Genomic DNA, 26965 nt, shown 5'->3' with positions numbered 1-26965 from the left:
GGCCTGCGCCGGCGCAGATCCGCAGGCCCAGCGTCGCCAGCCCATGACGCCGCGGTGGCTGTAGTTGCAGTCTCCCACCTTCTGGGTCACGAGCCGGGACTGGCGCAGCCGCTCCTCGGCACTCATCGTCAGCAGACGCTGCTTCAGCTCGCTCCGCAGGCTCCGCTTGGCGCCGCTCACCGCCGCCGCCGTCATCTCGCGGGTGCGAACCCGTCCAGTCCTCACGGCTCTCTGTCCTCCGGCCCGGGGGAGGGTCCAGGGGAGGGTCCGGGCTCGGCCGCGCGCGGCCCTCGCTTCCGGGTCGCGGGGCGCACTCCGCCTCCCGCCCTTGGACCCGACTTTCTTGCTGCCTTCGCGGTCAGCTCACGCCCCTCCCCAAGCGAGTCGGGAACGGCGGAGTGGGCACCAGCTTCCCTGCTGCTCGCTGGCTCAGCGGCCGTGATGACTGTGCGCCTGGCCTCCCTGGGCCTGTAGCATTGCTGGAAGGGGTGCTCTAATCCACCGGAGTACCCTTGATTCCCTGCTTGCCTTGTGTCGGGTAGTGCTGGAGCTGCCTGGGGCCTGAAAAGGCGAAGGCAGGCTGAACAGAGGAGTACACACGATAACGCAGTCCTGCTAGTTAAAGGGAAAGTGACTTTTTTTTTTTCTTTCTTTTTAAAAAATTTTTGTTGGGTGATAACGCCTTCCTCTTTCTTTTCCAGTAACTGGGAGGGAGTTGGTTTACTGCTGATGGGCGGGACAGATTATTGATGAAGCAAGTGACCTTCCCTTTACTATCCGTGTCTCTTCTGTTCACCTCTGGAGAACTCAGGACTGAAAGTAAGTTGCCCTGTTCATTAGAGGCTCAAGGCCCAACAATATTTTCACTGTAGAATAACTGAAACTTGCTCCTACTCTAAAAGTGCTATTCACAGGGAAATATACACAAGATCTTACGGTAGCTCACAGAGAAAAAAATGTGAAAATGAATATACCTGTGTTCATGTATAACTGAAAAATTGTGCTCTACACTGGAATTTTACACAACATTGTAAAATGATTATAAGTCAATAAAAAATGTTAAAAATAAAATAAAAGTGCCATTCAGAAGCAGATGATGAGGAAATGGAGGCACCAGGACTTTTTTCTCTTGCAGGGCACGTGACCTGGTTTGGGAGGTGAGAAGATAGTAATTCAAGAGAATAACTAGGTGCAGAGAAAGGCTCTTGTTCATCAGATTGACCCCTCAGACGTTCACACTCAGAAATCTGATGAAAAGATGAGAAAGTTAATTATTCGATGGATAAAGAAAGTGAACTTTGAAGTTGTTGGAAGTTTAGAGGAAATAGCAAATTTATGTGAAAGTTTAGTCAACTTTACTAAAATTTGTATGGAAAAAGAAGCATTGAAGAATAGCTAGGAAAACACTGAAAATGGAAGACCGCAGGGGAAACTAGCCTTTCCAGACCTTGAAACATATTATAAAGCCTCTGTAATTAAAACAGTGAGGTACTGCCACTTGACTATACAATAGGCCAGTGGAAGAGAATAGAAAAGATGGAAATAGGCATAGAATGGACCTCCTCATCTCCATAATCACATGAGCCAATTCTTTATAATCTCCTTATAGATGGATATTGTCTGTTGGTTCTATTGTGATACACATATATATGTGCATATCGAGATAATATGAATAGGAGATATGTAACTGTGTACATTATTAGGTATATATAATAAGATGTACATATAAGATTGGGGGTGTGTGTGTATATATCTTCTATTGGTTCAGTTTCTCTAGAAAACCCTGATTAATACAGATTTCTATATACTAGCAATGAATACTCTGAAATTTAAAAAGCCATTTCCATTTACAATAGCATCAAAAAAATGAAATACTTTGTATAACTGAAAAATTGTGCTCTACACTGGAATTTGACACAACATTGTAAAATGACTAGAACTCAATAAAAAAAGTTAATTTTAAAAATTTAAAAAAAAAGAAATAAGGAATAAATTTAACAAAGGAAGTGTTAAACTACTGAAAGCTTCATGGCATTGTTGAAAGAAAGAAGACCTATAAATGAAAGGACAGCCTGTGTTTATGGACTGGAAGACTTCATATTTTTTCAAAAGCATTACTCCCCAAATTAATCTATAGAATCAATGCAGTTCCTATTAAATTTGGCTTTCTTGCACAAATCAATAAGCTGGTCCTAAAATTCATATGGAAATGCAGGGAACCCAAAATAACCAAAATCTTGAAAAGGAAGAACAAAGTTGGAAAACTCACACTTTCCAACTTCAAAAGTTACTACAAAGCTACAGTAATCAAGACAGTGTGGTCCTTGCTTAAGGATAGGTAGCTAAGAAAATGGCATAGAATTGAGAGTCCAGAAGTAAACCTTTACATTTATAGTCAAATGATTTTTCTTTTTGATAGGAGTACGAAGATAATGCTATAGGGAAAAAATAGTCTTTTTTAACAAATGGTACTGGGACAGCTGAATGCATGCAAAATTTAACTCAAAATATATCAAAGGCCTAAATGTAAGAGCTAAAACAAAACTCTTGGAAGAAAACATAGGCATAAATCTTCATCACCTTGGATTAGGCAGTGAGTGGTTTCTTAGAACACCAAAACACAGCAACAAAAGAAAAGGTAAGTAAATTGGACTTTATCAGAATTAAAAACATTTGTGTATCAAAGGACACCATCAAGAAAATGAAAAGACAACCTACAGAATGAGACAGAATACTCACATATTATATATCTGATAAGGGACTTGAATCCAAAATGTAACTCTTACAACTCATCAATTACAAAAAAAAAGATAATCTAATTTAAAAATGGGCAAAGAACTTGACTAGACATTTCTCCATGTAAGATATGCAAATGACTAATAAGTGCATGGCAGGATCTCAATATCATTAGTCATTAGAAAAATCCAAATCAAAACCACAGAGATTCCACTTCACACTGGGGTGGCTATAATAAAAAAAAAGATAAATGTTGATGACAGTGTGGAGAAATTGGAACCCTCATACTCATGGGAATATAAAATGCTACAACACGGATGGACCTTGAAAATTGTATGCTAAGTAAGAGAAGACAGACACAAAAGGCCAAATATTGTATGACCTCATTTATATGAAATATCCAGAGCAGGCAAATCCGCTGAGACAGAAGGGAGATTACTGGTGGCTTGGCACTGGGGGCAAGAGGGAGTGGAGTACAGGGTTTCTTTTGAGGATTGTGAAAATGTTCTAAAATTAGATTGAGGTGACTGAATATACTAAAACCCCTGAATTGTACCTGCTAAAAGGGTGAATTATATTTCCATAAGATAAAAGAAGAACAGGATAAAAGAAAATATCCATGTATTTCTGGGGGGAAAAATGCAATAAATATAAACCAGAAACTAAGTTTGGGAACTTACAGGGAATGGGTGGAAAGAATGGGAGAGTAGGAATGGAGTAGCAGTGATGAGGAGAAAGGGCCCTTTGCTGATGAAAACAAGTGATACTTGCTTAGTTATTGCTCTGACTCTTGGAACCATGGCAATGTTTTACATACATATACATGCAACCAGGGTGTGGAAAGAAGCCAAAATAAAACACAAGGAGGGACAAACAAACCGAACTGTATTGTCAATGATTAACATAACCACAGCGGAGTGGGTGGAGAACAAAAGAACTAAGTTAAGTAACTTTGGAAAGCAGTATTTTGACTGTGCTGTAAGGCTAAAGACAAAAATAACTTTATACAAATATTGCAGCCTAGTTAGTACATTTGTTTTTTTGCAGGGGTGTGTGTTAACAATTGTGAAATGACTTTATCCATATTCTACAATTGAGCAGATAACTAAAGATACTGTAGATAATGAAAGTCAGGTTTCTCCCTGTTAGAAAAACAAGTTACAAATAAGGGAAGAGAGAATTGGGGATGAACCCTGTGGTGCTGGATTGTAATTAGATATGTCAATGCGGTGGGGGAGGGATAAACTAGGAGTTTGGGATTAGCAGATACAAACTACTATATATAAAATAGATAAACAACAAAGTCCTGCAGTATAGCACAGGGGACTATATTCAATAGTTTGTAATAACCTATAAGGGAAAAAAATTTTTTTAATGTATATATATGTGTGAATCACTATGCTGTACACCAGAAACTTACACAATGTTGTAAATCAACTATACTTCAATTCAAAAAAAATTAAAGGATGGGTCCAAAAAAAAGTATCAGTATGAACTCATGGTTTTAAGTATGTAAACAAATGGATAGATACAGAAATAGAGACACGTTAAATACATAAACATACGTTTCCTAGCTCTGCTCATGAGAGAACCTAGAGGCTGTGACACTCCACTAGCAATGGAAGCTAGCATCCAGATCTTGATTTCTGAATATTATTCTCCAATAAACAACCAGGGCTGCTTGATTCCAGAGTTGTGACAAGAACAAGGCAGGCCTGTAGCATCCTGTGGAGCCACAAGGTAAGGAAGTGATCAGAAAGGAAGGAAACATGTCAGAAGGAGCCAGGAACCAAACTGGAGTTTTCAGTGACCAAAGCTGGGACAATCTGAACAACAAAAATAATAATACTCTTATATTACAACCAATGGAATAAAATAAGTATCTGTTAGTCCATACTTATATGTAAGAAGGGACATACCTCCTTAGCATATAATTCCAGTTAATAAATGTGGAAGAAATATTGGAAATAGAAAATCATCATTTGGCAAACGTTGCGCTCCTGATTATTGTAGGCACACACTAACGACGGTTACTAAAATCAACGGGTGAAAGAATGATAAGCAGAAAAGGACATTTTCGTGGTCTTAGAGTATTTCCCCACAAGATACTTAACAGTGATGAAACCTAGCCAGCACCACCTTAACCAAGTAATCAGTGTTAACATCACTGGTAGTCAGACACCCAAACCCCGTAATGTGACCCCCTGAAAGAGACACAACTTTGTTTCTGGGGTATCTCTTCTACCAGAAAAGTATAACTCACTCTAATCATGGCAAAAAAATAAAAAAGCCAAATTCAAATTGGGAGACATTCTATAGAGTACCTGACCAGTACTCTTCCAAGTCTCGAGGTCAGAAAAGATGAAAAGTTGAGAAACTTACTGAGGGAAGGAGACTAAGGAGGCATGACAGCTGGATCCAGCCCAGCTGTCCTAGAACTGGGTTTAAGCCAGGAAAAGGTGTTAGTGGGAACTCTGGTAGAATTGGATAAGGTCTGTAGATGCAGGGTACAGTGTCAACGTTAATTTCTTTCTTTGGATAATGGTACTGTTACCACATAAGATGTTATTGGAAGCTAGATGGAGGGTATATGGGAACCCTGCACTGTTTTTGCAACTTTTCTGCAAGATTAAAATTACTTCACAATAAAAGTTTAACAAATAAGTAAACTCTGAAAGCGTGGAATGGGAGAGACCATCCTGTGGAATGTCAGCTGACCCAGGAGGAAGTCAGCATTCACCAGCCATCTGCTACTGCCGGCTCCTCACTGATCTCTCAGTCATTAAACTCCCCCACAGTTGGGGCACATCACTGACAGACCCAGTTCCTTACAAAGAAAACATTCTGACCGTGTCACAATCTCTTAAAAATTACTTTGGATACCAGCTTCTCATTATGGGGCCAAGGCTCCTGTCAGCCTGGATCCAGATTGCCTGGTTCCATCACTTACCACTCACACCGCAGTACGTAGTTCCGGGACCCCTGAGCGTCGCTGGCTTCAGAATTGTCATAGTGTATGGATATGCAGAAAGTTTTATTCACTAGGAGAGTTCCAAGTATATGACCTTTTTTTTTTTTTCAAAGAGAAGAAATGCTTTGGTTAGAGAGTATAAGCCAGAGTGTTGAAAAGATGGTCCTTGATCTGCTGGACATAAGATAATCAGAGGGCTTTATGTGCTTCTCAAAGGGAAGAGAGGGAGGGTAGTGACTCAAGTAGGGGGGAGGAAAAGGATGGTGGAGGTAACACAGCTAGTTTCCCCTGCATTTGAGGGAAGAGAAGGAGGGAGAAAAGTCCGTGAAGGCAGCACAGCCAGGAAGAGGGACGTTGAAGAACAAAATACCTAAAGGATTTTCTCAGTTGTGTGCTATTTGATGGTTGATTAAACCCTCTCATTTCTCTCTCTGATGGATAGAAGCCTTTAACAATAAAAGAACTCTTGTCTAGTTAGATAAAGCTTTGCCTCTCTTGGGGAGAGTCTTCCTCATTTACTCCAGATCTTTGAGAGTAACAGTTTCAGCAGCCATTCACTGCATCTCTGTCAAGGATCATACTTTTCAAAGCACTAGCACTGCGCCTCTATGTACATGTGACACCGGGTGTGATGTTCAGTAGAGTTCTGAATCCCCAGAGAGCTCTGTGGGCCTGCAGTGAGGCCTCATGGTAGAGTCATCGACATGCTTGTTTCCCCAAGTCTTTTATCCACAGGGGCCATGTAGTATCAAAGGCAGAAGCCAAGATCCTGAAAGGAGACTTGGAGGAACTATGAAGCCTCAACTGCTGGGCAGAGGGTGCTTGGCACAGTGGGGAGGCTTGTTGAGCAAGGGAGAGGTGAGGTCAAGCTTTTCACAGGGGAGGTAGACCAGGAAGGGGGCGTGTAGGCCATTGTAAGGACTTTGAGGACTTTGGCTTTGACTCAGGATAAGTTGGGAACCACTGGAGACTTTTGAGTGAAGAGGTAACACAAGTCATCTTACATTTTAAAGGATCCTTCTGGCTGCATGTTGGGAATAACTGTAGAGGGGCAAGGGCAGAAGCAAGAAGGCCAGTTAGGATGTTACTGCAAAAGCGGGGCCAGAGATATTAGGTGGCGTTAGTACTGGAGGGTGGGTATTCGTTCTGGAGATGGTGATGAGTAGTTGAGTACTGGATGTATTTTGATGATAGAAACAAATAGTATTTCCTGATGGACTGCATTTGGGGTATGAGAGAAAGAGTCAGAGGCTAAAGGATTTACCTGAGTAGGGAGAAAGATGGAGGTGCCATTAACCAAGATGGTGAAGGATGCAGGAGTTACTGTTCGAGGGGTGACAGCAGTCAGATACTCAGATTTGATACCGTGAGCTCAATAGGCTTGTTGTTCAACATCCAGGTAGAAAGACATCAAATCAACAGTTGAATATACGAGTCTGGAATTCAGGGGACTGGAGGTCTGGGCTGGATGTATGAGTTTGGGGGTTTTAAAGTCATGATACTGATGAGATATCTTGACATGTGAGTGTAAATTAGAGAAGAAAGCCAAGGACTAACCAGGGCCAATATTCAGAGTTAGGCAGTTAGCTTGCGGGGATGAGGCACTATTCGAAGGAGACCGAGAAAGAGTGGCCAGTGAGATAGGAGGAGAACCAAGAGAGACTGGTGTCCTGGAAGTCAAATAAAAATATGTAGAGAGAGTCATCCCCTGTGTCAGATGTCATCATGTCAAGAAATTTGAGGACTGGGAATTCATCCCTGAGCTTAGTGGGGATGAAAGTCTGATTGGTAATAAGGGTCCAAGACACTGAAAGGAGAATGAATTGGAGACATCTAGGATAGACTCTTCTGGGGAGCTTTTCTATAAAGGAGAGCAGGGAAATTGGGTAGCTGCTAAGAGATCGTGTTTGGTTTGGTTTGTTCTCCCTTAGGAGAAATTACGGCAAGTCTATGTACTACCAGGACTGATCCAGTGGAGGGAAAATTCTGTGATGCAGAGGAATGAGGCTGAAGAAATGTTCCTGTGGAGGCAACACGAAACAAGATCTAATACATAGATTGTAGGGGTTGGCCTTGGAACTGTTGATTGACAATAGTAATAGGAGGGAAGAAAAATATACCAGTATCGATGAAGAGTAGATAGCCAGATATGGTGGGCAGGAAATGTGGAATTTCTCAGTGAAATAGGAAGCAAAGTCAATAGGAATCAAATTGTGTCAAAATAATTGTGTTGCAAGTGTCTATAATAAATGCTTCCTATATATACATTGTTCTGTTGCTCAAATAGCTTAGTCATCAACCTTCAACATTAGAACGGTTTCAGAGAACACTGGTAATGGGTTTGGCTCTCATGTGAACCAGTTAGATTTACCCCGTTAAAACAGGCAATGAATCGTAGCCCTAGGCTCAGTCAGCTGTCTTGAAAATCCTGCCTTTGGTCATTAGGCAGATGAATTAGAGAGAACCCACCAACACTGGGGGAAAATGATTTATCCATGATGCCCATTCTGATGCCCTGTCCCTGATTGCTTCTTCCAACAGAAATGGCCACACAGAGCTACCAGTTATACACAGTTTGTTTTGTTTTCATGTTCCATGGAATTATACAAAGCAACATTTCCCTGTCAGCAACTTTGCACCCTCCGCAGAAACTTTCCAGATCCCAAATCTGACGGCCAGTTGGAGCTGAGGTGGTACGACAGGGAGGGGGCCCCCCCCAGCAGGGTGAAGGTGACGAGACGGGAGGGCCAGGACACCCACCGGCTGTGAAGACCCATGCCACCAGTAGGGGGCCCAGCCTCGCCCCGCTGCCCTTCACACACCGGCCCAGCTTGTGAAAAGGGATGGGGAAGGAAGCGAAGGGTCTGGGCAGCACCACGAGATGGGGAGGAATTGCCACAGAGAGGAGACCCCGGCAGTGCGACCACCCGCCTGACTCAGGACCTGGGGCGTGCTCCTTCCCGCTTTCAAGCCTGCTTCTTCAGTTAGTAAAATGGGGGTAATATCTACCTCAGGGACCTGCCGTGGAGGTGAAAGGAGATGATTACATATCCAAAGCTCCTGGCGCTCGGAAGACACCCGCTACGCAGCCACTACTCTTCCGTGCTGTTCCCGGGAGCACGATGTTCAGCCTCATGCTGTTCCAAAGCCAGTTCCTGTCCCTCCATTGATTTCTGAAACAAATATTTTTTTGAGCTTTGATTCAACTCTGACCTGGACTCTGAGATAAAATGGTGAGCACGAGCGCCGGTTCCTGCCCTCACAGAGCAACCTGTTGTGCTGGGGAAGCAGGCACGTTGATTTAAAACCCACACAGACATAAAACCGTAATTGAGAGCGTGGTGTTCTGAGAGTTTAACCTAGTCTGGGAAGGCATCCCTGAACAAGCGATCTTTGAGCTGAAATCTGAAGGGCAAGTAAACATTACCGGGTATGGAGGTAGAGCCGTGCTCTGCGCAGAGGGGACAAGGTGTGAAAAAGTCTGTGGTACAGAAGGCACTGAAACAGGCCACCTCCAAGGACACAACTGAAACAAAGTGTGACAAGTGGAGTGAGGGCCAGACACGCCGAGAGTCCCTGGTAGAGCATGAGCAGGGCCTTAATAAACGATAGTCCTTCTAAATGACCAGGGGGAAAGTCATGTGCTTCATGATTTTATTCGGGCATTAACAGCGTTCCACTTCAGCTCAGTACTTGGGGTGATGTTTGTCTCTCTCCTTTTGTACTTTTCCTTTTTGTTTGCATTGTTTATAATGAGTATTTAGCATTTTTCCCCCAGATAAGAGCTTTTTTTCTAAATCAACTTCACTGAGATTGTATTGATATACAGTAAAACACACCTGTTTTAAGTGAGCCTTCTTACGAATTTTGACAAATTTATACCACCACAGTCAAGACATAGGACATTTTTATCACCCTAAAAGTTCCTTTCCTGGTCAGTCCCCCGACCCTAGCCCCGGACCACTGCTCATCTGCTATCACTCTATTTAGATTTGTCTTTCTAGTTTCACGTAGATGATACAGTACAATATATATTTTTGTGACTGTCTTCTTCTGCTCAAGTAATGTTCTTGAGATTTATCCATTCCATTTGATGTATCAGTACTTCATTCCTTTTTATTTCTGAGTAATTTTCCATTATATGGATATACTACAATTTGTTTATCCACTTATCTGTTGAGGAACATTTGGGTTGTTTCCAGGTATTTTTTTGGAGGGGGTGCATTTTGAATAGAGCTGCTATGAATAGTATGAACATATGTTTTTATTTCTTCTGAGTAAACACCTAGGGGTGGAATTGCTGGGTCCTGTGGTAAGCATATGTTTCATTTTATAAGAAATTGCCAAGCTGTTTTCCAAAGCACTTGTACAGTTTTACATCATCACCAGCAGTGGACGAGAGTTCCTGCTGTTCCCTGTCTTCCCCAAAGCAGGGCATTATCATTCCTTTTCATTTTCGCCATTCTGGACAGTGTGCAGGGGTCTCACTGTGCTTTTAATTTGCATTTCCCCGATGACTAACGGTGTCTAACATATTTTATATGTCTGTTGACCATCTGCTATTGTGAAGTGTATGTTCAAAGTTTTTGCCAATTTTTAAATTAGGGTGATGGTTGTGGTGGTACTGAATTGTAAAAGTGTTGTATATTTATTCTGGATACAAGTCCTTTGTCAGATGGTAATGTGACATGTATTATCTCCCCTTCTGTGGCTTGCTTTGAGTTTTTTTTTTTTTTCCTTTAACTGCAGTATTGAGGTATAATTCACATACTCTCTCACTTCTTAACAGTGCCTTTTTTAAAGTAGAATTTTAAAATTTTGGTGAGTTCTAAATTACTAATTTTTTCTTTTCTGGTTCGGATTTTTTTGTGTGTGTTGTAGCTGAGAAGTCTTTACCTTCTCCAAGGCTGTGAAGATTTTTCTCCTGCGTTTTCCTCTAGGAGCTTTATAGTTTTAACTTAACATTTGGGTCTACAATCTGTCCCCTTTCATTTTTGTGTAAGGATGAGGTAAGAGCTGAGGTTCACAAAAGCCTTTTTCCTTTTAAGTCAAGTACTAAACAAAATAGATAGTGAGCTGCAGCTTGAAAGACCGAGTCACAAAGCAAGCCAGAAATGGTCAGGGATTTATTTCCGAGGGTCACTTTGTTAGAGACCATCGCGCTGTAAGAGCCAGGGTTTCTTGTGCAAGTGTGTTCCAGGTAGCAGTGCCTTTAATCACACTTCTTGTTTTGTCCATTCATGACTCTTCATTCCCACTGCTTAGCTCTGATTAATGCAAAAATGAATTAAAACCTAACACAGTTGGTTAGGGGGAGGGGATGCACTTGGCTGAAGGAGGAAAGAGAAAATGTCCCCTGCTCCCTGCAGACACAAGTTCCAGGTGGCCTAGGTGGTTGCCTCTCAGATGTGATTTGGTAAGTAAGCCAGAGCTACTTCGGTCAAAAGTATTTCCCAACTGACTTGCCCCGGTGTCCTCATCTCCACAACTAAGAATCAGCGTGAGAGATAAAGCATGCATTAACAGAAACCCCCTGTGAAAATGCCCACAGCCTGACGCGGGGGGAGGCTGTGGTTTCTTTGTCCGACCTATCAGAACTTCCTAGGAAGGAGAAAGCAAGCCCCACAGGGGTAGAGACTGAAGAGCAGGAAGGTCTAGAACAAGGTACAGTGCTCCCACGCTGCAGTCAAATTTGCTGACCTAAAAATCGGAACACAGGGTCTAATAATACATGACATAATTTTCTAGCTTGGGAAATTTTTTAAATGGAGATTTTAACAAATGGCTCAGTGTTGAATCTACCTAACTGTCTTTGTTCAGACTATCCCAGAGCATCTTCCAAGTCTGGTTGCCACATTCACCAACTCTAAATGGCAACTCTAAAGTTTGGTGGGGAGAGAGAGCATCAGTGGAAAACCCTAAGTAAGCATCCAGGGGCACTGGGGACTCCAGAGAACTTGGGCCCTAGAGGCGTGTGGGTCACAGACCTCATCCACTGTCACTCTAAACTAGTGACACAGAAAATGACTCTGGGTAATGGGCATACCCTTAAGAAAATCTGCTTAAGACATCACCTTCCTGGTCATCATCCTTTGAATTCAACCTGTATTGAGCTTTACCCTTTTGCTGGACTCCCAGGCAGGACACAGATTACATATAGAGACAAATACACACAATTTATTCATTAAAAAGGGGGCAAAATTTCCATAACTCTGGAACGTCAAGCATTCTTTGTTTAGAAGTAGATGTAAGTGTTGGCAGTACTTATTACAAGAGGCATGAAAATTAGGCAGGTTTCACAATGTGGAATGTCCTGTTACGTCAATAGAATTGCTTCAGGAGACATAGTATTTCACAGATCTTTCCTGTAACTTCCAGAAAAGTCAGCCAGCCAGATTTGGGTTCGAATTTCTTTACAAAGCCATTTTCCTATGAGAGAACAAATTTAACATTTTGAAAATCAGTGGAGACTAAGTTTGCTGGAATGAAAAACAAAGAAACGTTCGTTTAAATAATGCAGATAGTCAATCTTCTCTGTACTTTGGTTTTTCATTCTGTTCATCCTCATCATCATTCTCTACCTCCAGTTCCAGACTATTCTAGAGCAAGACTATCCAGTAGAAATACAGTGCAAGCTACATATGTAATCTTGTTTTTTTTAGTAGCTACATTGTTTAAAGTAAAAAGAGGCAAAATTAATTTTAAAAATGTATTTAACTTATCTAAAATGTTATGATTTCACTATGGAATCACTATGGAAATTTTTGAGCTATTTTACCTTTTTTGTACCAAATCTTTAAAATCCAGTGTGTGTTTTGTACTTACAGCACATCTTAATTCAGACTAGACGCATAGCAACTGTTCAGCAGTCACAAGTAACTGGTGGCTGCTATACTGGGCAGCACGGCTCTAGAGGATAGAAAGTCTAGCTCTCTTTTTTTTCTTTCTCTTTCAATTATCTGGTATTGAAATACACATTTATGTCTGTAAGCTATATTGTGCTGAGAGTCATGAGGACCTAGCAATAAAGCCAGATTAAATCAGTGCTTCTGAGCCTATGAAAATGTTGTAGTTCTATTACAAGCCATTCTCTTTTTGATCAGACACGGTTTTTTCAATAAATAAACAAACTGGACACTGTATTTAATTACCTTATGATCTATTTTTATATACCACCCTCACTGAAAAGTACCTCGGAGATCATCCAGCCTAGTGCCTTCCCTTATTTTGACAAATGAGGAAACTGAGGTCCAGGAAAAAATGAGTTACCTAAGGTTACTCAAATTGTTAGTACCTGGACCTGTACTGGAATGCAAACACTATTCTTTTCACTCCATAAATTTCCAAACAGCCATGAAGAGGATTAGAAAATTGTTTAAATAATTTTTTTTAATGTTCATCTAGTACACACTTGCTCTGCCTCTAGCAAGTTCCATTTCTGGGGTTACACGTGCCTTCAAGTAGTTCACAGTCTACTGTGATTAATACCAAAAGGTAAACCAAGCATATTTCTTTGATAGTTGGAAGAGACTTGAGAACTCTGCAGTGCCTTGGAATTGTCTTTTTGAGCATCACAGTCAGGAGAGTTTCCCATGGGAAAGTCTGCACAAGAAAGCCAGCTTCTGCCTCTGTGTGAAGTGTAGAGCCGTGCTCAGAGGCATGATGTCACACCCTAACGAAGGGGACAGACTTCCTTCTCCTCTTCCTCTTCCCCCCGCCTTCACACACACACATTTCCCAGACATTCTAGGTATGCATCCACTTCAGAGCTCCCTTCTTAGAATTTTCATAAACCCTTATTAATAAGGCACTCTAAAATGATTTTTATTATGATCACAATGATCACCACCTATTATGATTGGGCAGCTAGCGTGCAATCTTGTATCGTCCAAGTTCTAAATTTAAAGCATGAACAAAGGAAAAAAACCTGACAAATTTAGCTATATGAAAATTAAAAATTTTTTTAAACTCTAAGAAATGAAAATAAGAAGAACAACAAGCTGGGAGAATATTTACATTTACCATGAAAGAGTTCATTCAAATGTAAGAGAAAAATCATCAAGCCCCTGATAGTTAAAAAGGCAAAGCCTTTGAAAAGAGAAACATAAATCACAAGTATATGGGAAAAAACTCCACATTACTAGCAGTTAAATAAATTCACATTTTAATACAATCTTAATTGTTTTTTAGGCATATTAAATTGATCTCGCTATCTTAAGTCTATTAAACTCTCAAAACTATTTCTAGTGGTACTGCCCGGAGCTGGTATAGTTATGACATTGTTCCACCAACACACATCTTTTCAAAGCAATATGTATCCCAGTATGTATAAGAAGTATAATTCTACACGTATCTGCGAACCAGTCATTCTGTTGTTAGAAAGTAGTCATGAAGCAGTCTTCTAAAATGTGGTGGTGAGGGGGAGCCATCTCCATGTTCAGTACGGAAGCATTGTTTCCAAGAAGGGGGAACGGGAAACAATACAAATGTGTAACAGTTGGGGATTGCTTAAGTAAATTATGATGCATAAAGCAGATGGGATATTCTGTAGACGTTGGAAATATTAAGACGGAACAGGTGAGGCAGGTTGTTAAAAAATCACTCCGGCTGCCCTATGGGGAGCAGACCACAGCAGGCGAGGGGGGAAGCAGGGAAACTGGTGGGAAGATACTGACAGAGTGGAGTGAGAGGAAAGTGGCCTCGATGCACTGGATGTGCAGTACTTCAAAGGTGCAGCCAACAGAATTTGCTGATGAGCTGGATGTGTAGGGTAGGAGGGAAAGGGGTCACAGATGGCTCCCAAGGTCAGAGAGCTGGCACTTCGAGAGGTTTCCTGAAGGACCCAAAGGGAGACGTGAACCATGTTCCACCTTATGTTTCATTAAATGATTTTTTAAATCTCAAGCTAAAATTCAAAAGAAATATAAGAAGAATTTGACCTCCAAATCTATTTAATCAAAAGATACATATAGAATTCTTGAGACTGTATCACATCACATTGTTATTAGATCTTTATGCCTTGGAAATACCTTTGCCAAACCGAACACTTAGTCAATCATCTACCTGTCTCTGGCTGTCCTTTTATTTGGCCTCAAACTGACCAGATCGTTATTTAGAGCAAGAGAATCATACAAAAATAAAACCTACTTTGCCTAACTCTTATGACTCAGGCTTTAATATGGTGAGTTCCCTGGAAAGCAGCAATTCTGACTATACCTCCCTACTTTCAAAAGGGGCTTGCTTTTGGTATTAAAGTAGCTTTAAGAATTACATATTTAAACTTTTTGGAATTTCCCATATAACCTTCACAGTTGTATCTGACAGTTTACACTCTTACAGAACTGTTCTTTTATCTTTTCACCTCCCTTCTAAAGTAGGTATTATTGTCTTCATTATATATTATGTATGTAATTTATTTTATTTTATTTTATTTTATATTATATTATATTATATTATATTATATTATACTATATTCATAAGGAATTTTGAGTCTCAGGTCACTTCAATGACTTAACCAAGATTACACCTCTAATCAATGGGAAAAACCAGAATTCAAGTCTCAGGTTTCAATGCTAGATCATTCAATCATTCCATCAACAAATATTCGTTGGCTCCCTTCTGTGCCATGAGCCCTCTGCCAAGCACAAGGCATTCAGTGGTGTACTAGGTAGACGAGATTCCTCCTGCGTGGAGCTGAGGGCTGAGTGGCCTTTCTGCTGCACAGGCACAGGAGGATGCTTCATTGAAGAGGGCAGAAGCAGGAAAGCCACCTGGCCATAAAGGAAAGGCAGTCCCACAGGGAGAGGTGAGTTTCATCTCAGGCACAACCTGATGATTCTTAAGAACTGGACTTCCCTCATGAATGCCGAAGACTGCTAAAAAAAAAAAAAAAAAAAAAAAAAATGGCACTAGCTCTTCTGTCAGACCTCGTGAGAGCTCATCCACTTTCAGTGCTTCAAATTGGCAGGGGAGGCAGGAGGAAATAACGTTAGATGTGGAAGAGGAATAAAAAGAGAGACCGGAAGTAGCAAAGGCAAGAAGGAAAGAAAGGAAGGGAGGGAGGGAAGAAGGAAGGAGGGAGGGAAGGCAGGAGGGACAGAAGAAAGGAAGGAAAGTAGCTCAAGCTGAGAAAAATGAGAAAGAGAATACATTACAAGATTATGAGCCCATTATTGATACACTGGTCTTGTTTTTTCCCTTAGGGCATGTGTTTTACGTGGTGACTAACATGTAACTGTAGTTGATGATATAATTTCTGGAGATTAAATCTATTCAGGGAAGTTAGGCAATACTACCACTACTAGTAACACTAGCCCTAAACTTGTAGAGTACTTACTTGCAAAAACTGTGTTCTGGGCGCTTTATATATAAAATATTAACTGATTCAACCCTTACATCAGAGTTAGGAGATGGACAGCAATAGTCTCCCCACTTTACAGATGAGGAAATGAGGCTTAGAGAAGTCAAGTGACATGTTTACATCACATGGTAGTAGCAGGAAATGAACTCAGATCCGTGTGGTTTGGAGTTCGTGCTCTTCATACCCCTGCTGCCCTCACATACCACATGCTTGATCCGAAGGGTTTCCTAAAACCTCTAGGCACACTTAAATTTTAATTAAATTATGGGCATTCTCTAGTTGCAGGTGAAATGTTCTCATTTTCATTATAGGCATGCATCTTTGCCTTGGAGTCAGTGACAAGCGAATATGGACGACTATGGACAGGATAATAGATAGGCGATTTTTTTAGTTTTTTTCAGGAGGGTGGAAAGTGAGAAGTTGGTTCTTATTTCTTGATGAAGTTGTAAAATGCCTCCTCTACTCCTCCCCGCTCCCTGTGGACCACCTGACTCCGCTAGCATAGGCGTGTGATTGTACCATTTCCCCTGAAGTGAATCATTCAAAAGCAGGTTCATTCATTTCAGCAGATTTGTCAACATCACTATGCAGGGAAGATACCGGTTTGCCACGCTGGTATGTACTGATTCAAAAAAGCACTGCCTGTCATTAACAGAGTCAATATCAACCATGAGCTGGGAAAGGAATATTGAGGGTACTTTCAAATGATATCTTAAAGGGCGTTTCTATCATGTCTAAGACCAAAATTATTCAAGTGCAAAAGTCAAGAGCTTAATACCTACATGAGGACTTGGTGAAGGCTGTGTATGTTTGTGTGTGTGTGTGTGTGTGTGTGTCTACCTCCACTCCAGATAGGTTCATCCTTGGGGGAGGGTATAGCTCAGTGGTAGAGCATGTGCTTAGCATGCACAAGGTCCTGGGTTCAATCCCCAGTGCCTCCATTTAAAAAAAAAAAGATGGGTTCATCCTGCCATAGTCACACTTAACACCTCTACCACTCCTGAAAGATGAGAACATGTCTAGACATTTTCAGAGACAATTCCATACCCTTCACTGTGAGCTTACAAAATTTATTAAGAAGTTAAGTTTCAGTAACATTTATTCACTTTCTGTGTGTTCCAAATTCTGTGCTAGGCACTGGGAATGCAGTGCAAGCCCACACTGAGCTCACAGACTAGAATTCCTCCCCAGGCTCCCACTGGGCCTCTGTGCTCGAGCACTTCTGCCTTCACTTGAAACCTACACAGCAGAGCTGAAATTTCCACCCGTCCTTCCGTATAGCTTTTCCACAGCAACCAGAAGATGTGACCAAGTCCAGCCCCACAGACTGCGGAGTTGTAGGAAGAAGAGGTGATTGAGAAAGGGGCGTGGTTGCAGTAGTTTCTTGATGAGAATACCTTCAAATGCAAACCCTCTCACTGTGCAGAGAAGCCCCAACCAAAATGCAAAAGACATCAAGCAAAACATTAACACGTGTGGTTTCATCAACTTTTAAAACATTTATAATGACCGAAGATACCTATCGTTTTAAAAGACAATTAACAAATTTGAAGATATCTGCCATATATATGTAAATAATTTGTAACCAGAATATTCAAAGAATTCTGACAAATCAATAAGAAAAAGGCAAAATAATAGGAAAATGGGCAAAAAATTTAAATAGGCGATTCCCTGAATAAGAATTACAAACGATCAACAAATACATGAAAAGGTGCTTAACCTTACCAGTAATCAAGGAAACAGGAATTAAAAGAAGAGAAATTAGGTATATATATTTCACCCAACAGAGCAGGGAAACTATAACAGATTGCTCCAGCCGTATGTTAGTCGGCTGGGTTGGAGGAAGCATGGGATACTCAAACAAGCTGTGACGGGAGTGAAACTTGGTGGAACCACTTTGGAGGGCAAGGATCTAGTAAAGTTAAAAATGCATGTACACCATAACCCGGCAACTCTATAGCCCAATATCCATCCTAGAAACACACACACACACACACACACACATACACACACACAAGGGAAGGCATGACTAAAGATATTCAATGACACACTGTTTGAGACAGCTCTGGAATAACTCTGGAAACAACTAAATATCCATCAGCTAGAAATGGCCACTTAACAGCATTTACAAACAACAACATATATGTAGCATCCTTTAAAATACTTTTTAAGATACCCTTGCATGAAAAAAAAAAAGTGGAATAAGTACCATGTACTATTCTACATATTTATTTCATATGTACCATTTATACATATTAAATTTATTTTTTACAAAGAAGTGCTATGTATATTTTCTATGAATAAATTCAGTAGGCAAGTTTTGCATGTAAAATAATTGATAATAGCTCTGGGGAGAGGGGAGGGCCAGGACTGAGGGTTGAAGAGAGGATCTATGAGCCATAAGTGTTATAAAAAAGTAGGTATTAAGTGCATTGGGATATTAAGAAAAGCATATATATCCAGCTGTGCAACGCCCCTTATCAACATGAGTTCTGACATAGGCCCCCTGCATGGTCTTGGCTTTTTGAGGCATTGATAATAAAGTGAATTTTTATTGGGAAATTCTTGAATTAAGTTTCTTGCTGATGCTGCAATACATTATTTTTTTAATCACCAAGCTTTAACAGCCAGAATTTGTTACATTAGAAAATTGAAAAAAAAATCAATTTGTAAGCAGTGAACTTGCAAGAATTTACACCTGTCTTTTACAACATAATAAATACCTAAGTATAACAGCGTCTAATGCCAACTCTTTCTGCACTGATTCGACACTGTCATGACAACCCTCACAAGAGCTAAGTCCTAGACTAGACTCTGATTCTGAAGATGCCTTAGGGAGGTTATCTATTAATCCCCAAACCTCACTCCAGCAGTTTACACTGTTAGGAATGAAAAGTGGAACCACAGGTATTTTCCAACTATTAAGGTCTAGAATTCATTGGAAATGAACCAGAAATTTCTTTTTAAAAAAAAAAAATTAAAACTTCTAAAACAAACCACCCAAAGGAAATACAATCCTTAGGTAGTGTTTTTGGTTTTTTTTTTTTTTAGCAAGGAAACTGTTGATTCCTATTTCAAAGTAAAAAAGAGTGAAGAATATTCCCTTTGTACATACCCAGCCTCCGTTTTGCCTTATCCATTCTCCTGTGTTTTTCGTTATGAACTCCGCAACAAAGTAAGAAATCTTGTAAGTGTCCACATCTGGGGCAATTCGTTCTCGAAGAAGTTTCTTGATGAGAATACCTTCAAATGCAAAGATGGTCACAATCCGTCCCCAGTTAATGATGCCATCTTCAAATTCCTTTTCCATCACTTGATTGAATATTGTCCTGGCAGTGTCTATGGACACGACATCAAAATTATCCAAGCATGGTTTCAAATTCTTTTCAACTTCGTTTTGGACTGAGAAAGCCACGTCTTGTAACACTCTGGATGTTTTGCTTGAACCAGATCCAGGCTGTGGTATCTGCAGCACGTACCTCAGATAGTCCTGGGCCAGCATGTGAATATATCCAAACTCGCCGTCAGTCATGGTCTTCCTGCTGGAGAGCCAAGCCTTGAGCTTACTCGCCTGGAAGTGACCGAGGCAGTCCGAAGCGAAAGCTCACACAGCTTGGCGAGGTATGACACACGATGTCGTCTGGAGGCTGGTGGAATTTCTGTTTGCATCACTTGGTAGTATCCTTCCTCCTTGTTGCTTTTGTACATAGGCTGTGTGTGAAAGAGAAAGTTTAAAATGTGACAGAGGAAAATGTTTCAGAGAGAGGCCACTTCCTCATCCTGTATGTGATTAATTCAGTTTTAAAAGTCTTAAACTCAAGGACGTGGAGAAATTAGAACCCTCATACATTGCTGGTGGGGTTGTAATACGGTGCAACCCCTGTGGAAAGTTTGGCAGGTCCTCAAAAGTTAAATATAGAATTACCGTAGGACCCAGCAATTCCACTTATAAGTATATACCACAAGAACTAAAAACAGGTGCTCACACAAATACTTATACAAATGTTCACAGAAGCACTACTTACAACAGCCAAATGGTGGAAACCACCCAAATGTTCAGCAGATGAATAGATAAACAAATTGTGGAACCTTATTCAGCCACAAAAAGGAATGAAGTGCTTATACACGTTATAGCAGGAATGAACCTCAAAAACATGGTGCCAAGTGAAAGAAACCAAACAGAAGAGACCATGTACTGTCCGACTCCATCCGTGTGAAATGTCCAGAATAAGTAAATGCCTAGAGGCAGAAAGCAAACTGGTGATTGCCGGGGGCTGAGGGGAAACGGGAGGAACTGGGTTTTGTTTTGTGATGAAAATGTTTTGGAACTACAGAGGCGGTGGCTGCACAACATTGTGAAGATACTAAATGTCACCGAATTGTTCACTTTAAAAATGGGTCATTCTACGTTATGTGAATTTCAACTCCAAGAAAAAGCCTTAAGTGCAGCCCAGTGGCTACACCGAAGTAATGAAAATTTGGAACAGAGATTACTAAACAGCGCAGAAACGGGGTGAGGGCCTCTCGAGCTTTGCTCAGGGAGTGCTGTCCTTGACACTTTGGCCCTGGAGTAGGAGGATGTCGGGGAGGGGAGAAGAAAGTATCTCCTTTGTTCTTCATTTCCCATTTACCCTAGAACTTTGAACAGAAAACGAAATCCTGCTTTAAACCAATGCCTCTAATCCCTGTTCTTGAGTCAGCCAAATTGTCCCATGCATGGATAGAAATTGGGGGCCAGAGAGAACACTAGACTTGGAGTCGGAGGACCCAGCCTCTGTTCTACCCAAATCCCCCTTCCCTTACTCACTCTGTGCCCTGGGTTTGTAAAATGAGACCATACACTTTGACTTCAGAAGAGTGAGGCATGACCTGTGTAGCACGTCTCACCATGCCTGGCACGATGCGGGGGCTGAGTCAGCCCTGGTTCCTAGTTCCTCATCATTCATTTACAGACCAATAACCAGTTGGCTTCCTGGTGAGGGCATAACTTTGTAAGTGCGGAGCTTGAAGTGAAGTGCAAATCTGTCATTTACTTAGCTTTGGCACCAATTCTGGGAAACAGTTGGCAGACAAGGTGAAATTACTGGCTAAGAGAAACATTGGGGATTTGGGGTGGATTTCAAGACTCCTTCCCGGAGTACATGGCAGTTAAGGCACTTAGAGAACCATGTCCCTGTCTGCCAGCTGCATCGTTCTGGTGACTGAGGAGCCAGTGTCGCCAGTAGGCAGAGTAGTGGGTGGAAGAAAGGGGAGACAATTGAGGGTCCCTAGAGAAACTGAATTCACTTTTTTTTCTATCCACAGGTGGAGTAACTTTTACTCTTTGCAACAGTGTCTATGAACAGCTGCAAACAGAAGGGAAAAAAATCTCATGTAACTTGTATTTCTGAACTATCAATAAAGGTCTAAGGAGAAAGGGAGAGAGGCTGCTGAAGGTGCTGGTTCACAGGGACTTGCAGTGGCCATGAAAATGCACCTCTCAGACCTGGTACCACAGGAATGTCATTAACTCAGGGCCCCAGGTGCTGGGCCCTGGATCTACGGACAAAATTTGCACTGAGGCCACGCCACCCTCAGGCTGTCCTCAGGCAACGACTTAGCAAGGCAGGACTAGTAAGAGCGGTTCCTGTAAGTCAGCCTCCTTTGCAAGGTTACTTTGATTCAATGACTTGCCATCAGCTTTGTGGTGACTTTTCTAGACTGTCCTACAGCCTGAGACTCTTCCTACCCAACCTTCCTTCCTTCTCTCCCCTCTTCACCCAGGTCAGCCCTGCACTGTGGTCTGACAGCTCCCCCAGCCGCTTCCACCTCCCTCCCCATTTTCCCTCATGGGCATTCCCCCACCCCCGCCCCGCAACGGCTCTTACACATCTGATCCTTGCTTGAGATTTTCTTGGTGGAGTTCTAAACTGACATGGGACCTACAGAACAAAGGAGCTTACAGACATGTGGTCAAGCCACTTCTCCAGGATTTCCCCTGAGAACGCCCTCCCCTCCCCTCCTAGACGACGCCTGTTGGCCCACAGGCACATGAAACCATGTGCAGGCAGCTCTCTCTCCTCAAATCACCTTCAAGCATCATAAGAACCACCAGAAGGATGGGAAATTTTATTTTCTCCCCCCATTACATTCCCAGGGTGATGAGCATTTCTGGAGAAACAGTGTAGTAATAAGCATGTGGATTAAGAGTTGCAACGAAGCTTTCCAAGATCAGAGCCTGCCTTTTTTCTCTCCCTTGCCAGTGCCCACGCCTGGACCTAGGGGAGGCAGGCAGTTGATCTTTGTTGAACAAATGAAACGCACACGTATCGCACCTGGACCAGCTACATTTAGGGCTCTATATTCCTAATCCTCCGGATCCCAAAAGGAGTTGCTTTTAAAATTCTTAAATATTGAAGCCTGCTTTCATTTATTTTGGGGAGTTTCCAAACTTTTCAAGGATAGGTGAAAGAGAGAAACACAAAGCTTTTCCCAAAAAGGATTATTTGTTTGCGTATAAAGTGTGAAAAGACTGGAGTGGGGTGTGTTGGGGTGGAGGGCAGTGTGGGACAGGGACACGTAGCTGACCACGAACTGGGTGTGAAGACAGAGGGAGGTATCCTTTCTCAGTGCCACTGTAACCCGGGTCTGCATTCAGCAGGGTCCAGGATTCAGGCCATAAGGACCAGCGTGTGGTTCCCCAGCCCCTGAGCAGCTGTCTGTCATGAGGAACTCTGTCATGAGGAACCTTGTATGAAATTAGAGGTTCACTCAAGTACAGTCTGAGGGAGTCAGCCAGAACGGGTGGGGTCTGGACACCATGTGTGTAGAGCACGCATTCTGCCCCTAAAGAAGTTTTAGTCTAGGAGGAACGATGCCCTATTATGGGCAGTCAAGGGAACTTCAGAAGGAAATAATTAGAGAAAGTTGCTGCAGTATAGCGTCAAATGTGGGGGTCTTTCCTGGAATCCACTCTAGGGCCATGGAGCCAGGCTTGTGGTCACATAAGAATTCTGAGCTTCTGAAATGCACATGGATGACGCTGATCTATTATGGACTGAGGGGTGCAGACGTGTTGGGGAAGGGGGTGACAGCAGAAGATGATTTTCCAAATCTGTCCGCACCTAACAAGCACCGACCTCCTAACCAGGCTTTCCTCTACACTCATTGTGTCCAGAGTTTCTACTGAAGAAGCATGGAGTCTTGGCTAGGGCTGAGTGAACCACTAGGATTTGTCATGAGAATAAGGAGAGTATAAATCGTCCTAATCACTAATTGACACCTGCTTCCATTTATAAAGTACCTTGGGCTGCACTGTTGGCAATTATTACCTTCCTGCATGTGAGCTACAGCCTCGTGTCTGCTCACGGCGCTTACATAAACGACTGCATCTTTACACGTGTGTTCCAGTTATCTACTGCTTTCTAACAATCAGCACCCCCAAACCTGGTGGCTTAAAACAATAATTATCTGTTTCGCTCATGAATGTGAAACTTGGGCAGGGCCCAATTGGGATGACTGGTCCCAGGAGTTTAGCTGGAATGACTCAAACAGCTGGAGCTACAACAGCTGGGCTTGGCCGGGCATCTCACTTAGTGTCATCTCAGGAAACTTCTGTGTGGTTTCTCCAGTGTGGCAATCTCAAGTGGTCATACTTCTCACGTGGCGGCTCAAGGGCCCAAGAGCAAGTGTTCCGGAGACAAATGCAGGAGCTGAATGGCCTTTTATAGCCCAGCTTTAGAACTCACAGAGGATTGTTTCTAATCATACTCTATTGGTGGAAGTCGTTACGCGCCTGCCCAAATTCAAGGAAAGGAAACGCAACCACTGTGATCGCTAAGAGGACTGTCAAGAATTTACAGCCATGTTTTAAAACTGCCACAGTGTGCAACTCCCATGCAAGGTCACTCAACATACACAATTGTGTACAATTTAACCAATGTCATCCCCACATAATCCTTCAGATTGGTAGGGCAGGGAGGCAACTCCAGTCTCGGGGTGACCCAGGAGGTACTTCAAAGCCATCCTGCTCCCCCCTGCTCCCCCCAGGCTACGGCAGGGCTGAGCGTCATCTGGATTTTACCCTCTGGAGACAGAAGTCTTCTAAGTGGGTTGAGGCACGACCGCCTGGAGAAGATCTCATTTAATCTCCCTCCTGATGGCAGAGATCTCACTGTAGCATAAGTCCACCCCCGCTCTGACCAAGGAGCAGAAAGCAATGACTGACAAAGGTTAAGGTTTGATGGGAAATATGAGGGAAGACCATGAGGCTACCCTGGCTGAAGAGTGGCCAGAGGAATCCAGGCTCCAGGACAAGGATCCTGAGTGCGTGACCACAGAGAGAGGCTGCTGAGGTCAACTTCTCTTTTCCCCAAAGGCAGAACTTGGGCGGAAACTTACTGGGCTTTTGGCTACTTCAGAGGAGGCGGCCCAGGGGAACTCCCACCCTGGTTTAATCTTTAGGTCTCTGAGCTTATCATGACTACTTCCCCTTTCCAAGGCTCTGGTGGGGCAAATTCTCTGCAGCGAACAATGGTCTTCAGCGGGAACACAAAAAGGAGGCGGAAGCCACCTGCGTGCCGCCCTGTCACTTCCCTTGGTCCAGTGGGTCCAAGCCTTGATCAGAAAACACAATAGAGGCAAGGCCACTCTCCGTCAAGAAAAGCCAGTGGCCCAGTGTGACGGGGCCCGCAGTGGGAGCTTGGTTCCTGTCTGAGGAGACTAATTTCCAGGAAATCCTACCAGCAGAGTAAGCAAGCCGGACTTCCCTCAGTTCTCCTGTTGTCTTTGGGAACAAGGCGTACAGTGGGCGGCTGTGAACAACCAGTTACGAAGCAAGAAAGCTGAGAGGCTGGGAGGGAAGGAGAGAGGTGTCAACCAATGTGGCTCCTGGGATAGGATGTTTGACGAGGGTTGTAGAGGCCACAAAGGAGACGGAGGAGAAAAGAGTAGGGGGGAAATGCCAGGGGTGTGTTACAATTATAGATGGTCCCACATGAGATGGAAGGTCTGAGTGCAACCTGTAATAATATACCAACTTGCCTGTCATCTCTTCTGCGTACCTCTGTGGACAGGTGTGCACTCAGACCCGTCTTTCCTTAACCTCTCTGAATCTACTTGAATAACCCCATGCTCATCCTGCTCCCTAGATCAGGATCCTCTAAGGGCTGCCTGTTGCCTGCGAAGAAAAGTCCAAACTCCTAGAAGGGCCTTCGTGCTCTTGACCTCCCAGTCAACCTCGTCTCGCCCCACCCCCACCCCGAGCCCTGACTCTGCCAGGGGCTTTTCTGGCTCTAGGAGTTTGTGTCTCCTGTTGTTTCCAATGGCAACAGCTTTTCTGTTCATCCCCGTGTCTCCAGATCTTCTCCATCTTCAAGGCTCAGTCCAAACAAAGCCTTCCCTACTCACTCTAGCCAGCAAACATCTCCCAGGGTGTGCTCACAGGAATCTGTGCCTGCGTGATAACACACCTCCTGGCGTATCTTGCACTGCAGCTGTCGTACTGTTTGGTGCCGCTGGCTGGACTCCAGGCCAACGGCTCTCCTAGGAAGAGGGCTGTCTGTGTGTCTTTGATTTCTTCTGAAGGCCCAGCACAGGGACTGGACATGTAAGAACCATGACAGATGTTGACTGGATTCCATTATTATCATTGCAAACGGCCTGCTTCACAATGAGACTGATACCGTGGCTGAAGCTATATTAGCATCTCTGTTAAGTTTTTCTTGGCAAAGCAAAAGTAAAATTATCTTTTCTTCCCCCAAATGTCATCTCAGGGGAAGTACAAGAGAAAAGCCTATTTGACTAGGCCCTTCAAGTGATTTGGGCAGAAGGGCTCGGACTTTCCACTGCCCAAAATGGCAAAAGATATGACACAAACGAGGGAAGCAGAAGTATGTTCGGTGATAGCAAGTGAAACTGGGCCCCTTAAGGGCAATTCTCTGTGGTGAGCCAAGGACTCGGATTACCCCAAAGAGCAAAGTGCAGACAGCCGACAGCCACGCGCTCCGCTCAGCAAACTCCACTGAGCGCCCACCCCGCGGCGGACCCTGAGCTGGGTCAGGACTCACAGGCAGGGGTTTGTCTCAGTAACACAGCGCTCACGGTGTCATGGGCTCTCACGCAAACCAGTGGAAAAATTCAACTGCAGAGTTAAGTGCCACAATAAAAAGTAACATGAAAGTTCAGCCTGGAGGAGAAAGAAAGGGTATCCCAGAGGAGGCTGGCATCCAAGCTGGCTCTAAGGGATGAATAAAATGCCACCAGGCAGGGAGCACAGCATGGGTAAATGTACACAGGTGTGAATCCAGACGCGCGCTTCTCGTGAGGCTGAAATGTGTAATCACGGGCTGTGGACTTGCTGGCAGAGCGAGCAGAACTGAGGTCCTAGCAGCCTTGAGTGCTGGGCTATGAGCTTGGAAGTGACTATGAAAAATCAGAGGAACTTTGGAAGGATTTCAAACAGGAGAGTAAGATGGTCTGTGACATTGGAGAAGGTCCCTAACTGAATAATAGCAGTAATAGGTGTGTTTTGAGGATTAGCTGCCTCCCCTGCTCCCAAGGCGCAGCGGGAAAGGAGCTAGCACGGGACTGTGGCCCTCAGCGAGCCCTCAGGTGGCCTAGGGCTCCTCCAGCCACTGCCCGCTCACACTAAGGGCAGGGTCGGGAAGCAGCCCTCCTCTGCTGTCTGTGCCTGTGTCCCCAGACTTCGAAAGGTAGGCCTTTTGAGCTCAGAGCACATGTGAATGTTATTCTTGCAGGACCATGTGGGTAGGGCTGCCTTGGCTTCCTCGGCCCCCAGAAAAAGTCCTTGTTTTACTCACAGTGCTATGGTGCCCCTCTGGATGCTGCCTGGGGATAGTGAGGGAGAAGAGTTACTCCAGATCAAGCCTGTAGTCTTCACACCCACAGGCTTCTGGAAT

The 26965-nt window shown here is 43.2% G+C and overlaps 2 protein-coding genes, 1 long non-coding RNA gene and 1 other non-coding gene across 10 annotated transcripts in view; 2 read left to right on the top strand and 2 right to left on the bottom strand.

The window, feature by feature from the left end:
- Nucleotides 1-9028, bottom strand: part of MTHFS (methenyltetrahydrofolate synthetase) — a 48126-nt gene extending 39098 nt beyond the window's left edge. Inside the window, exon 1 of one of the 2 annotated variants that reach the window (XM_045516788.2) lies at nucleotides 8717-9028. Coding sequence is in view for 1 of the 2 variants with exons in the window: in XM_074354370.1 (XP_074210471.1) it covers nucleotides 79-195 (117 nt within the window). In the remaining variant the exon portion in view is untranslated. Of the gene's footprint in view, nucleotides 1-78; nucleotides 211-8716 lie in introns of those variants that run through there. The other variant, XM_074354370.1, reaches the window with a different exon arrangement.
- LOC123616898 (uncharacterized) lies at nucleotides 63-9332 on the top strand. Its single transcript, XR_012502837.1, has 3 exons — nucleotides 63-202; nucleotides 702-819; nucleotides 8249-9332. It is a non-coding gene; the product is annotated as an uncharacterized LOC123616898 (long non-coding RNA).
- A 2532-nt stretch (nucleotides 9333-11864) lies between these two features.
- BCL2A1 (BCL2 related protein A1) overlaps nucleotides 11865-26965 on the bottom strand; it is a 51296-nt gene continuing 36195 nt past the window's right edge. For all 6 annotated transcript variants that reach the window (XM_010955167.3, XM_045516787.2, XM_010955166.3 and 3 more), the window contains 2 exons: nucleotides 19183-19778; nucleotides 11865-12136 (listed from right to left, as the gene is read on the bottom strand). In XM_010955167.3, coding sequence (XP_010953469.1) covers nucleotides 12029-12136; nucleotides 19183-19599 — 525 coding nt within the window. In that variant the 5' untranslated portion in view covers nucleotides 19600-19778 and the 3' untranslated portion in view covers nucleotides 11865-12028. The remainder of the gene's footprint in view (nucleotides 12137-19182; nucleotides 19779-26965) is intronic.
- TRNAA-AGC (transfer RNA alanine (anticodon AGC)) lies at nucleotides 16936-17008 on the top strand. Its single transcript has one exon. It is a non-coding gene; the product is annotated as a tRNA-Ala (tRNA).

Source organism: Camelus bactrianus, chromosome 27 (assembly GCF_048773025.1).
Source record: "Camelus bactrianus isolate YW-2024 breed Bactrian camel chromosome 27, ASM4877302v1, whole genome shotgun sequence".
NCBI classification, from domain to species: domain Eukaryota; kingdom Metazoa; phylum Chordata; class Mammalia; order Artiodactyla; family Camelidae; genus Camelus; species Camelus bactrianus.
This window is presented reverse-complemented; position numbering and strand designations above follow the sequence as displayed.